This window comes from Amblyraja radiata, chromosome 1 (assembly GCF_010909765.2).
Source record: "Amblyraja radiata isolate CabotCenter1 chromosome 1, sAmbRad1.1.pri, whole genome shotgun sequence".
In the NCBI taxonomy this organism is placed as follows: domain Eukaryota; kingdom Metazoa; phylum Chordata; class Chondrichthyes; order Rajiformes; family Rajidae; genus Amblyraja; species Amblyraja radiata.
The window spans coordinates 55474715-55486780 of record NC_045956.1 but is presented as its reverse complement, the minus strand read 5'-3'; the positions used below and the strand labels follow the sequence as shown (position 1 = coordinate 55486780).

At 45.1% G+C, this 12066-nt stretch overlaps 1 protein-coding gene across 2 annotated transcripts in view; it reads left to right on the top strand.

Moving 5' to 3' along the window:
- Positions 1-615: 615 nt before the first annotated feature.
- npnt (nephronectin) overlaps positions 616-12066 on the top strand; it is a 69000-nt gene continuing 57549 nt past the window's right edge. The window contains exons 1-2 of one of the 2 annotated variants that reach the window (XM_033022130.1): positions 616-1178; positions 5352-5449. In XM_033022130.1, coding sequence (XP_032878021.1) covers positions 1099-1178; positions 5352-5449 — 178 coding nt within the window. In that variant the 5' untranslated portion in view covers positions 616-1098. The remainder of the gene's footprint in view (positions 1179-5351; positions 5450-12066) is intronic. The other variant, XM_033022132.1, reaches the window with a different exon arrangement.

Sequence of the window (12066 nt, the reverse complement as noted above, 5' to 3'; positions counted from 1 at the left end):
GAATAAAACACACGATGTCATATCACCCTTACACCAGCCGGTGAGCAGTCAGCTCTCTCTCTCTCTGGACAGTGTTGCACCACAATCGGGAGCAGGATGTCTACTCATGTACCCACCTGTCCCGGAATATAAGACCTGGTTTAACCCCAAAGTGTTAAACTCTGGCGGCTTTCAGCAGAACTGTCTGTATTGGGCGGAATCTCCCGTGTGACCATATTCATGGAGTAAGCTTAGCCCTTCCACTCCCCGCCGGCCAGTGAAACTGCCTTTGACCCTCTCATGCGGCTCAGGATTAATCCAACAACTCGCTTTCTCTCTCCCCCACCCCACTCCCGGCCGTGAGCGCTTCACTTTCCATTTACCTTCTTTTCTCCATTCTTCATGCACTTTCTGCATCTTTTTTATTGTTCCAATCTACCTCTAAATTCTCCTTTTTTCTACCCCCTTCACCTTGGCACCATTCAACTATTACTCTCCCCTTTCTTTCGATCTATCCCGGCCGGCTCTCGTTCATTCTATTTCTCTCTGTCTTATGTATCTCACCAGGCTCTCTCCGCCCACGTTGTTTCCCCCCCTCTCGTTTTTGTCATCCTCGTTTTTCTCTCTATTCGCCGTCGTTTATCTTTCTCATTCTCTCTCTCGTTCTTTTCGCCTAAGACTAAGAGTGAGAACAGCTGTGTCTCGGGCAGAGAGGGTGGGAACTAAGGGCTTGATGAGGGGGGGAGTGTGAGAATCGCCCACAAGAGATCAGACCTCTCCCTCTCACACCTCCTTCTGTCTGCGGACTTGTCAGAGCGCAAGCCACCCTCCGCCAGGGGATCTAATCTTCCGCAGAGAGAGGGTGCAAATAGACAGAGAGGGTGGACATAAAGTGAGCGCCACATGATCTCTGAGAAACAGGCAGGCATCCGGCGCAAGAACTGCCCTCCTGGTTCACTCTTTACATGGTCTCTCGATAGACGGGACATTAACTAACTCCAGTGTCGAAACCAAGAGAGAGAGAGAGCGGTGGCGAGGAGATCAACTAGTTCACAGCAGCCGTTGGACTCGTTTTTATTTTACCGAGGGAAGAGTTGGGAAGGGGGAAAGGGGGAGATCATGAAGGGTTTCGTGGGACATTTGTTGGCCGTGACCACTGTGTATCTGTGCGCCACAGCTGAGCAGAGCAGCAGCAACAGGTAAGAAGACCAAGAGAACTTCTCTGTGTAATAGTTTCAGAAATTGGAGACTGCCGCCGCCACTTGCTCCCACCCGTGGAATTTAATTCGGTAACATCATTCTTTGTCGACAGAGTATATTCGATTTTACATCTTTAACGCGGGGTCACACCTGCCACTTTTAACACTGCAGTGCAAGTTGGTGTTTAATTTCATCTCAAAGCATTTTTTTTGTAACTTCCATGAACACACCTCGGCATTGCAAATAAATGAAACGTGCGCCCATTCACAGATCGTTGCGATTAAAGTTTGTTAGACACACAGGCTCCGGTTTGCTGTCAAGTTAGGGCTTGTGTTGTAACGTGGGGCCGGGGTGTGTAGGAATGCAACAATCCGCCCGCATGTTATGCCTCATCTCGGCGACTCCGTGTGAGTGACGACTGCTAATACCTCAGGCAATCGACCTGCTCACTCCCCGGATCCCAGAGTTGCGACCAAAATAAACTAATGGTTACAAACCTGGCTTGGAAGGGGAAAGAAACTACAGGGAAAGCAGTTCACCTGAGCTAGATCTTTGAAAGATCCATGCCATGGGTCTAATAGCTGGGAAGAGTTTAGTTGTTGATTGTCAAGTGTACCGTGGTACCGTGAAAAGGTTTTTAGTTGCGTGCTAGCCAGTCGAGCCAGTCCACAATGTACAGGTACAGGATACAGCGAATAAAGATACATCCAGTAAAGTCTGATTAAATGTGTAGTAAGGAACTGAAGATGCTGGTTTACACCGAAGATAGAAATAAAATACTGGACTTTTTCAGCATGTTTAAGAAGGAACTGCAGTTGCTGGAAAATCGAAGGTAGACAAAAATGCTGGAGAAACTCAGCGGGTGAGGCAGCATCTATGGAGCGAAGGAAATAGGCAACGTTTCGGGTCGAGACCCTTCTTCAGACTGATCAGCAGGTCAGGCAGCATCTATGGAGATTAAAGTTAGTTCTTGTGGCTAAAGGGATCAGGGGGTATGGAGAGAAGGCAGGAACAGGATACTGAGTTGGATGATCAGTCATGATCATATTGAATGGCGGTGCAGGCTCGAAGGGCCGAATGGCCTACTCCTGCACCTATTTTCTATGTTTCTATGTTTCAAAGGGCTCCAATGAGTGGGGAAGGTCAGTTCCACTCTGGTTTGTGACAGGATGGCTCAGTTGCCAGATAACAGCTGGGGAGAAACTGTCCCTGAATCTGGAGGTGTGGGTTCTCACACTTCTGTACCTCTTGTCTGATGAGAGAGTTGGTCATTTAAAACTGTTCTGAAAGAAAGCCTTCAATTTTTTTAGAGAACCTTTCGGTGCCATTTCCAGTGCAGCCAAAATGCTTTGCAATCAATGAAAAACGCAGCTTGTTCAAAAGAAAAAAAAACCTGCACCCAGAATCCTAACAGTGGCACAGCTGGTAGACCTGCTGTTTCATCGCGCCAGAGACCTCGGTTCGAACCTGAAGTAGCAATCTCAAGCCTCATTTTGGACTGGCCTTCCAGTAGTAATGGTGAGCCATAGACTCCAGTTACAGACCGTAGTCTGTAAGCAAAGGGGCAGTGCAATGGTGCAACTGGTAGAGCTGCTATCTCACAATGCCCGGGTTCAATTCTGACCTCAGCTGCTGTCTGTATGGAGTTTGCATATTTTCTCTGCGACCGCATGGGTTTCCTCCAGGTGTCCTGGATTCCTCCTACATCCCAAAGATGTGTGACTTTGTAGGTTAATTGGCCTTTGTAAAATGCCATGAATGTGTAGGGGAGTGGATGAAAACGTGGAATAATATAGAACTAGTGTGAACAGGTGATCGATGGTCGGTGTGGATTCCGTGGGCTGAAGGGTCTGTTTCCATACTTTATCTTTCAATGAATTCAAACTCCATCAAGCTTCCTTGGTGTAAAAGCCACGCTCTTATCCCATAACTGAGCCAGCTGAACTTAAAGCAACTTGGACTTTCAAGATGACGCCAAAACTACGACTCTTGTATATTGTCTCAGTGGACTATTCATAGACCCTATATACTGATTTAAGCATTGTTCTTTTTGATAGTAATACTTTGCTGAACTGTATGCCAAAAAAATAATTCCACTGTGGGTTGGTACATGTGACAATAAAGAACCATTGAACCATTATTTAATTCTTCTGTTAGGAGACAAATTCTCATTTAAATAATGATTTTGTTTCTTCCAGTCTTTCAGGCAACACGTAATTTCAAGAGAGAGCTTGATAGGGTTCTTAAAGATAGCGGAGACAGGGGGTATTGGGAGAAGGCAGGAACGGGGTACTGATTGTGGATGATCAGCCATGATCACATTGATTGGCGGTGCTGGCTCGAAGGGCCGAATGGCCTACTCCTGCACCTATTGTCTATTGTCTATTGTAACAACTCAATGCATGAAATAAACTTTCCTGCGGGTAACCAATGCCCACCAGCACTGCTTACTAACTTTGCTAACACTTTAAATCTGTTTACTTTGGTCAACCACCTCCAGTCATTTTATAATTTTATTATGAAAGGGAAGATAGAGACAAAAAGCTGGAGTAACTCAGCAGGACAGGCAGCATCTCTGGAGAGAAGGAATGGGTGACGTTTCAGGTCGGAACCCTTCTTCAGACTCACTGCTGTCTGTCCCACTGAGTTACTCCATCTTTTTGTGTCTATCTTCGGTTTAAACCAGCATCTGCAGTTTCTTCTTACACTTTTCGTCTAATTTTATTATAACCCCTCAAAATGTTTGAAGAAGTTACCTAGAAAATCACTTGAGGCGAGTGGTTGCAATCTGGTATGCATTGCCTGAGAAACTGAGAAAGGTATTGGAGGAACTCAGTGGGTCAGGTAACATTAGTGGAGGGAATGGACAGGTGATGTTTCAGGTTGGGACTCTTCTTCAGACAAAGTTCCCGGTCTGAAGAAAGGTCCAGACTCAAAATGGTGCCAGTCCATGTCTCTTCATAGATGCTGCCTGACCTGCTGAGCTCCTCCAGCACTTTATATAAGGTGCCAGCATTTGTAGTCTCTTGTGTCTCTGCTGACTCCGGTGCTCCCACATAAATACCTGAATGAGCTCTCCATTCATCAAGGGCTGGAAGGCCAAGGGTTGGAAAATTAGATTAGTTTGTTGTGAGGAACTGCCGATGCTGGTTCATACCGAAGATACACACAAAGTACTGGGGTAACTCAGTGGGATAAACAGGATTCAGCCTGAAGAAGGGTTCCGACCTGAAATGTCACCAAGCATCTTTCTCCAGAGATGCTGCCTGACCCGCTGAGTTACTCCAGCACTTTGTGTTTATCTTAGGACAAATAGTTACTTGATTTTTGCATGGACATGGTGGGCCAAAGGTTCTACTTCTGCTTTGTAGAACATGCAGCACAGAGCAGTACAGCAGGGGAACAGGACATTCAGCCCACCATGTCTGTGCAGACCATAATTCCAATCTAAATGAATCCCATCTGCCTGCACATGCTCTGCATCTCTCCATTACCTTCCCATTCATGCGTTTGTCTAAATGTCTATTAAACATTGTGATTGTATTTGCTTCTGCCACCTCCCCCGGCAGTGCGTCTAGACACCAGGAATCTCTGGGTAAAAAAAATCTTGTCTTTCACATCTCCTTCAAACTTATTTCCTTTCACCTTCAACTTATACCCTCTAGTTTATTTACATTACCACCCTGGGAAAATGGCTAACAAATGGGACTAGCTTAGATGGGGCATGTTGGTCGGCATGGTCGAGTTGGGCCAATGGCCTATTTCCCTGCTCCATGACTCCATCACCCTGACTATCTACCATATGCCTCTTCTAATTTTATAAACTTCTATCATGTCTACCCTCAGTGTCTGACATAACCAGCCGAAACAATCCAAGTCAGGGGTTATGGGGAGAAGGCAGGGGAATGGGGTTGAGAGGGAATGATAGATCAGCCATGATTGAATGGTGGAGTAGGCTCGATGGGCCGAATGGCCTAATTCTCCTCCTGGAAGTTATGAACATGAATAAGTTTGCCCATTGTCCCTATTCTGGACACAATGTTGTTCTATGGCTTTAATTGCTGGGTGATAGATTCTCTCTCTCAGCCTCAGTACTTACAGCTCTTTCGTGGTTGGGTTCCCTCCCTCTTCCGGCAGCCACTGACCTTGTTCTAACCTTGTTCTCCCATCAGAGTCCGCAAGCAGCGTTCTCTTGCGGGCATGTGCCGCTATGGACTTCGGTCGGACTGCTGCTGGGGATGGAACCGCAGACCCTGGGGTCAGTGCCAACGTGAGTACCACAACATGCCAGCATGGGCTTCTGCACACGGCTGGGGCTTTCATAACACGGAGCTGGGGTTTCTGCGCACATGCAGCGGGAGCTTTTGCACATAGCCGCATCTTTAATGACAAGCACGCAGCATTCACTCTCGCCCACAGTTAATTCTGGACGTTTGGGTTTTATGCAAACAGTTGGGTAAATTTGAAAGCAGGAACTTCTAAGCCCTGCAACTGGGGCAATTACACACAACTGGGGTTTCAGAACATCTGGAGAGTTGGATAGTGAAGGGTATTGATCTGCACTGGAGATAGGGCTTTTATGAAATGTTGGGCTATTCAGATGCTGTCATGGTAGAATATTAATGGATTCTGGAGGAAAGCTCATTGGACATCAATGCGTGCACGAGCACTTGAATTATTAAGGGTTAGAAGGCTATGAGCCATGTGTTGGAAAGTGAGATTAGGACCGATAGTTACTTGATTTTAGCATGAACAAATGTACATAATTAAGATTATATTTGGGGAGGGAGTTTTAGATTTTAATACAGCTGGGGTGAATTTGTATGGAACTTTGAATTCACACACACCCGGAGCCCTGAAGAGCTGAATGCCTGAACTCAGATATTTGACCTTTGGTAACAGTTCATCACTTTGGCCAACCTACACTGTAACACAAGTCTCCTGCTCTTGCTCCATATTTGTCAATGATTGCTCAACAAAAAAAACCCAGATGATCTTGAAAGTTTTAATTGGCCCTTGGGTTTACACAGCCCCCTCAAAATCCAACTTTCTACTATTGTTTGTGTGTAAAATATTTCCCTATTTTTATCCAGAATGGGCCAGTTTCAACATTAATATTATTCCCTCACTTTCCCACCATTCTCAATTGCTACGTCAGAGGTAAGATTTTTTGCAAATGCTAAGGTCAGGTCATTCCTCGGTCATCTACAGTGAAGGCAAGTTTATCCACTAAAGAGATTTATGATCTGTCGTCCATGGAACACCCCTTTAAATTGCCATCCATTGGGGCATTAAGGAGAATGCAATCTTTCACACACAACCTATTGAATAGTTCAATAGCTACCTGATTGTCACGTACCTCGATAAAATGAAATGCTTTTTTATGGCATACAATCCAATAAAATCATACTGTACATAAGCACAATATTACATAATAAATCTGTGCAACGATTGAAAAATGGTAATTTCTTCTTAGGCAGTACACAAAGAGTCATCACTTCCTGGCTCCATCTTGTAGCTTTCAAATTGAAACCCAAACCATGTATTTATTACCAATGTATTCTTCACCACACCTCCCCTCACCTCATCTACTGCATCCAGTGTTCCCAATGTGGGTTCCTGTACACCGGCAAGACCAAGGGTAGACTCGGTGACCGTTTCGCTGAGAACTTATGCTGCCCGATCCGCTAAGGCCTACTGCACCTTCCAGTTGCTAACCATTTCAACTCCCTTTACCATTCCCATACTGACCTTTCTATACTGGGCCTCCTCCATTGTCAGAATGAGGCCACATGCAAACTGGAGGAACAGCACCTCATATTTGTTTGGATAGCTCACAAACCAGCGTATGAACGCTGAGCTCTCTAATTTTAGGTAACCTTTACAAACATTCCCCTCTCCCTCCTCCCCATTCCTCCATTAAAAGCCAATTAACCAGTTGCATAGTTCGCAACAATGTATCCCCCTTTGTGATCGCACCATCCATAGCCAACAATTGGCCTCTCAGGGAACCACCCGGCCTGATGTCATCTGTTGCCTGTCCTGATTTTTCCTGGTCTTTTCTTGCTTCTAGTTCCTCCCCCCGACAATCAGTCTGAAGAAGGTCACTCACGGCAAAGGTCCACGTCACTTATCCTTTTACTCCAGAGATGATAATAATAATAATAATAATAATAATAATAATAAATTTTATTTATGGGCGCCTTTCAAGAGTCTCAAGGACACCTTACAAAAATTTAGCAGGTAGAGGAAAAACATGTAAGCGGGATGAAATAAATAGTAGAGACATGACTAGTACACAAATTAAAGACAGAATTCAATTCAAAACACAATATGAGGCAATTAATGCACAGATGAAAAGGGAGGGGGACGTGGGGCTAAGGATAGGCAGAGGTGAAGAGATGGGTCTTGAGGCGGGACTGGAAGATGGTGAGGGACACGGAATTGCGGATCAGTTGGGGGAGGGAGTTCCAGAGCCTGGGAGCTGCCCTGGAGAAGGCTCTGTCCCCAAAACTGCGGAGGTTGGACTTGTGGATGGAGAGGAGACCGGCTGATGTGGATCTGAGGGACCGTGAGGGTTGATAGGGGGAGAGGAGGTCAGTGAGATATGGGGGGACCAGATGGTGGAGGGCTTTGTAGGTGAGGATCAGGATTTTGTAGGTGATCCGGTGGGAGATGGGAAGCCAGTGAAGTTGTTTGAGGACTGGAGTGATGTGATGCCAGGATTTGGTGTGGGTGATGAGTCGGGCGGCTGCGTTCTGGACCAGTTGGAGTCGGTTGATGTAGGTGGAGCTGATGCCAAGGAGAAGTGAGTTGCAATAGTCCAGTCGGGAGGAGATGAAGGCATGGATGAGTCTTTCAGCAGCGGGAGGTGTGAGAGAGGGTCTGAGTTTGGCGATGTTGCGGAGATGAAAGAAGGAGGTTTTAATGACATGGCGGATGTGAGGCTCAAGGGAGAGGGTGGAATCAAAGATCACGCCAAGGTTGCGGGCCTTGGGGGATGGGGAGACAGTGGTGCCATCGATGGTGAGAGTGGGGTTATTGATTTTGCTGAGTGTGGCTTTGGAGCCTATGAGGAGGAATTCTGTCTTATCGCTGTTGAGTTTGAGGAAGTTATGTTGCATCCAGGTTTTTATAGCTGACAAACAGGAGTTGATATGGGAGAGGGGGGGGGGGGGGGTTGGGGGGGCGGGGGGGGGGTTGTGGGGGGATTTGGTGCCGAGGTAGATCTGGGTGTCATCTGCGTAACAGTGGAAGTCCAGGTCGAAGTGGCGGAGTATCTGACCAAGGGGGAGGATGTAGATGATGAAGAGGAGGGGGCCGAGTACGGAGCCTTGGGGAACGCCTTGAGTGACTGTGGCTGTAGCAGAGGTGTGGTTGTGGAGAGAGATGAAGTGGGATCTGTTGGAAAGGTAGGAACGGAGCCAGCTGAGTGCAGAGCCTTCAATGCCGAGATCTTTGAGCCTGGTGAGCAGGATGTTATGGTTCACTGTATCGAAGGCTGCGCTCAGGTCGAGGAGGATGAGGATGTTGAGGGAACCAGTGTCAGCAGAGGTGAGGAGGTCGTTGAGGACTTTGAGGAGAGCAGTTTCTGTGCTATGGAGGGGGCGAAAGCCAGATTGGAGGGGTTCAAGTAGGTTGTACGCAAGGAGGTGGGAATGAAGTTGCGACGCAACGATACGCTCCAGGGTTTTTGAAAGAAAGGGGAGGTTTGAGATTGGGCGGTAGTTAATGAGAGGGGAGGGATCAAGACCAGGTTTCTTTAAGATTGGTGTGACAGCAGCAGTTTTGAAAGCGGAGGGGACAATTCCTTGGGACAATGAGGAGTTGAAGAGATTAGTGAGGTAGGGGCAGAGAACGGGGAGGTGATACTGCCTGACCTGCTGAGTTACGCCAGTATTTTGGTTATTTCTCTATTTATTACCAAGGGTTGATTTTAAACTTGCATTGAGGTATTATATAGCATTTGGGGCTGAAGGGCAGGGGCAGGGAAAGTATTTTACTCATCATTCAATACAGGTTACACATCACTGCAGAAGCTTCTAACATGTGTGGCAAATGGCTGTTCACCCTTCCTCCCAAAGTCCATGTGGAGTTTATTTTTGCACTTGCTTGCCTGGTGTTAAGTAAGGTTGCTGAAGGCTTTGACATTCTGCTGGGAAGTTACATGTAAGGGGCTGCTTGGACCTGCGCAATCTTGCAAAACCTTCCTGCTGTTGTTCCACTCTAAAATGCATACTGTGTCACCTTGAATAGATGGCAGCTGTAATTTTTTAAAGAGGAATATATCTCAAACATTGTTGAAAAGCTCATGCTCCAAAGTTCCAGAGGTCAGTTGGTTCAGTGCCACTGAATACAATCGTATGCATCTTCCTCCAAATAAATCAGGCCATGCCTTAATGCCCTGTGGTCAGCACCCTACCTCTCCCTCTCAGTCCTGCCAGAGGGTTTTGACTGTAACTTATTTGTCTAACAGTAGATGGCGCAGTCTTCATGGTTGCACCTTGTGACAGAGACCTGAGGATAGTCTTTAACCTTCTCACATTTAGCCAGCTATGACGTTAGAACTCACCAACACACATTAGAAGCTGTCATGCCATCAGAGGCCCTGTTCCAGTGCTAACTTTCTAAGGTCTCCCAGTAATAGATGTATACCCAAGAAGAGAAGCAGATCCCCACAATAATCATTTTAAATATCTGCACGGTGTGGGATTTTGGGCCTCTGTTCATGTTCACCCTGTGATGTTTTAGACTCGAGCTCCAGTCCCTCCAAAAATCCGCAAATTTTAAATCCTTTGGACCTCTCTTGTACAGCATGTCTGCCCCCCATGACTAATGCCAACAGTTGTAAAAAAGATTTCTGGTTAGTCCCAATCCCTGGCTCCACCTCATTGCCCTGAACTTTTTTTTCCGGTATTCAGGAGTCAAGAGTTTTTATTGTCATATGTCCCAAAATGGAATAAAGTGATTCTTACTTGCAGCAGCACAACAGATATGTAAATATATTACTCTATAAAACCCATAGTAAACAACAAAGTTCAGTGCCTATACATATAAATATATAACAAACATACAAATAGATGGACAATAGTAATGCAAAGTCAAAAATAATGTCCCCACGTTTATATAGTTCAAAGCCTATTTAAAGGTTGTAGTGTTTAATAGCCTGATGGTTGTAGGGAAGAACCTGATTCCATCTAGAATAATTTTCCACTACATTTGGAGAATGGATTCCAGATCACAGCATAAAAGTCTCTCTTCATTTCATTTGATTCAGACACTTGTTGAGTTAAACATGTGTCCTCTGGTTCACTGAACCTTTTGGTGAATGGGACCAGTTTGCCCTTGTTTCATTATCAAAACACTTGAATTTTGAATCCCAGTATTAAATCCCTCAACCGACTCTGTTCTAACTATTTCCTGATATTAGAAGTTGCTCACTCCTGTACATGTTCCTGATACGTGGTCTCCCGAATTGGGCACAACAATCTAGCTGAACCCAGCTTAGAAAGGTTTAGCGTAACTTTTTTGTTTTTGTATTCTTTGCCTTTATTTAGAATCATAAACTCATACAGAATGCAAACAGACCCATCGGCCCACCTTGTCCATGCCGACTAAGATATCCATCTAAGCTAGTCTCATTAACTGCATTTGACCCACATTCCTCTAACCCTTTCCTATCTATGTATCAGTTCAAATGTCTTTTAAATGCTGTTGTTGTACCTGCCTCGACCACTTCTTCTGGCAGCTCATTCCTTCTACGTACCGCACTCTGTAAAATTGTTGCTCCTCAGATTTCCATTAAATCTTTCCTCTCTCATCTTAAACCAGTGTTCTACAGTTCGGAATTCGCCAACCCAGAGAAAAAGACTCTGTGCATTCACCCTATCTGTGCCCCTCATGATTTGATGCCCTTCTATGAATTAGCCCCCAGTCTCCTACACAAGGAATAATGTCACAGCCTGTCCAGAGTTTCCCTACAACTCAAACCCTCGAGACCTCGCAACATCCGCATTCTCTGCACTCTTTCCAGCTTAATGGCATATTTCCTACAGCGTGGTGCTCTTAAGCAATTTTTCAACCTCAGGAATGAGTTCCCTATAGTTTGAAACTGATTGCACTTTTGTTAGACAATAATAATAATAACACTATTGGTACTGCTGCAGCTACTGGTGAAAGATAAAGCAATCATAGTCACAGCCAAATAGTTGGTGGTCAGGCTGGGGAAAGGTGCAGTGGGTTATGTTTATAAAAGACTTTTAACCTTAGAACTTAATTGGGAAAATCTTACATCCGTGTTTCATTAAACAGGCTCACCCCACTTATATCTCAAGAGGCAGTAGAAAGTGCATCATAAAATCACACGGCCACGGTCATTTGATCCATCAGGTTGCAGCTGTCTTTATGGAAGAACGGTCCAGTCCCACTCCCTGCTCCTTTACCACAGCCTTTATATTGGGGACATCACTGGTGACAGTTTATTGGCCTTATTGCACAAGAGACAGTGGTCCTGTCGGGGATTTTAAATGTTTTCACTGAGATGTGCATTACTTAGGCTTTTCATTGCATAAAGGTTTGCCCAGTCATCTACCTGCAATGATCACCACTGCAATAAGCTCCGTTTGTTTGATACTGGCCTCTTCTTTCACACTTAGTCCTTTTGCTATTTATTTTCAAGATTTTTTTTTTAAATGAATTAAAAAAAAACCTGATTCTTCCTTTTGTAAAATCAAGCCCAATATAAAAACAAGAAAGCTCAACACCAAAAAAAACAAAAAATAAGATTTATGATAAATTATTGCAATGGGTTGTTCTAAAAGCTATTTTTTAATATATTTTTATTTTTACAAAATATTTTTACAATATTTTTGCAAGCAACAGTATCAT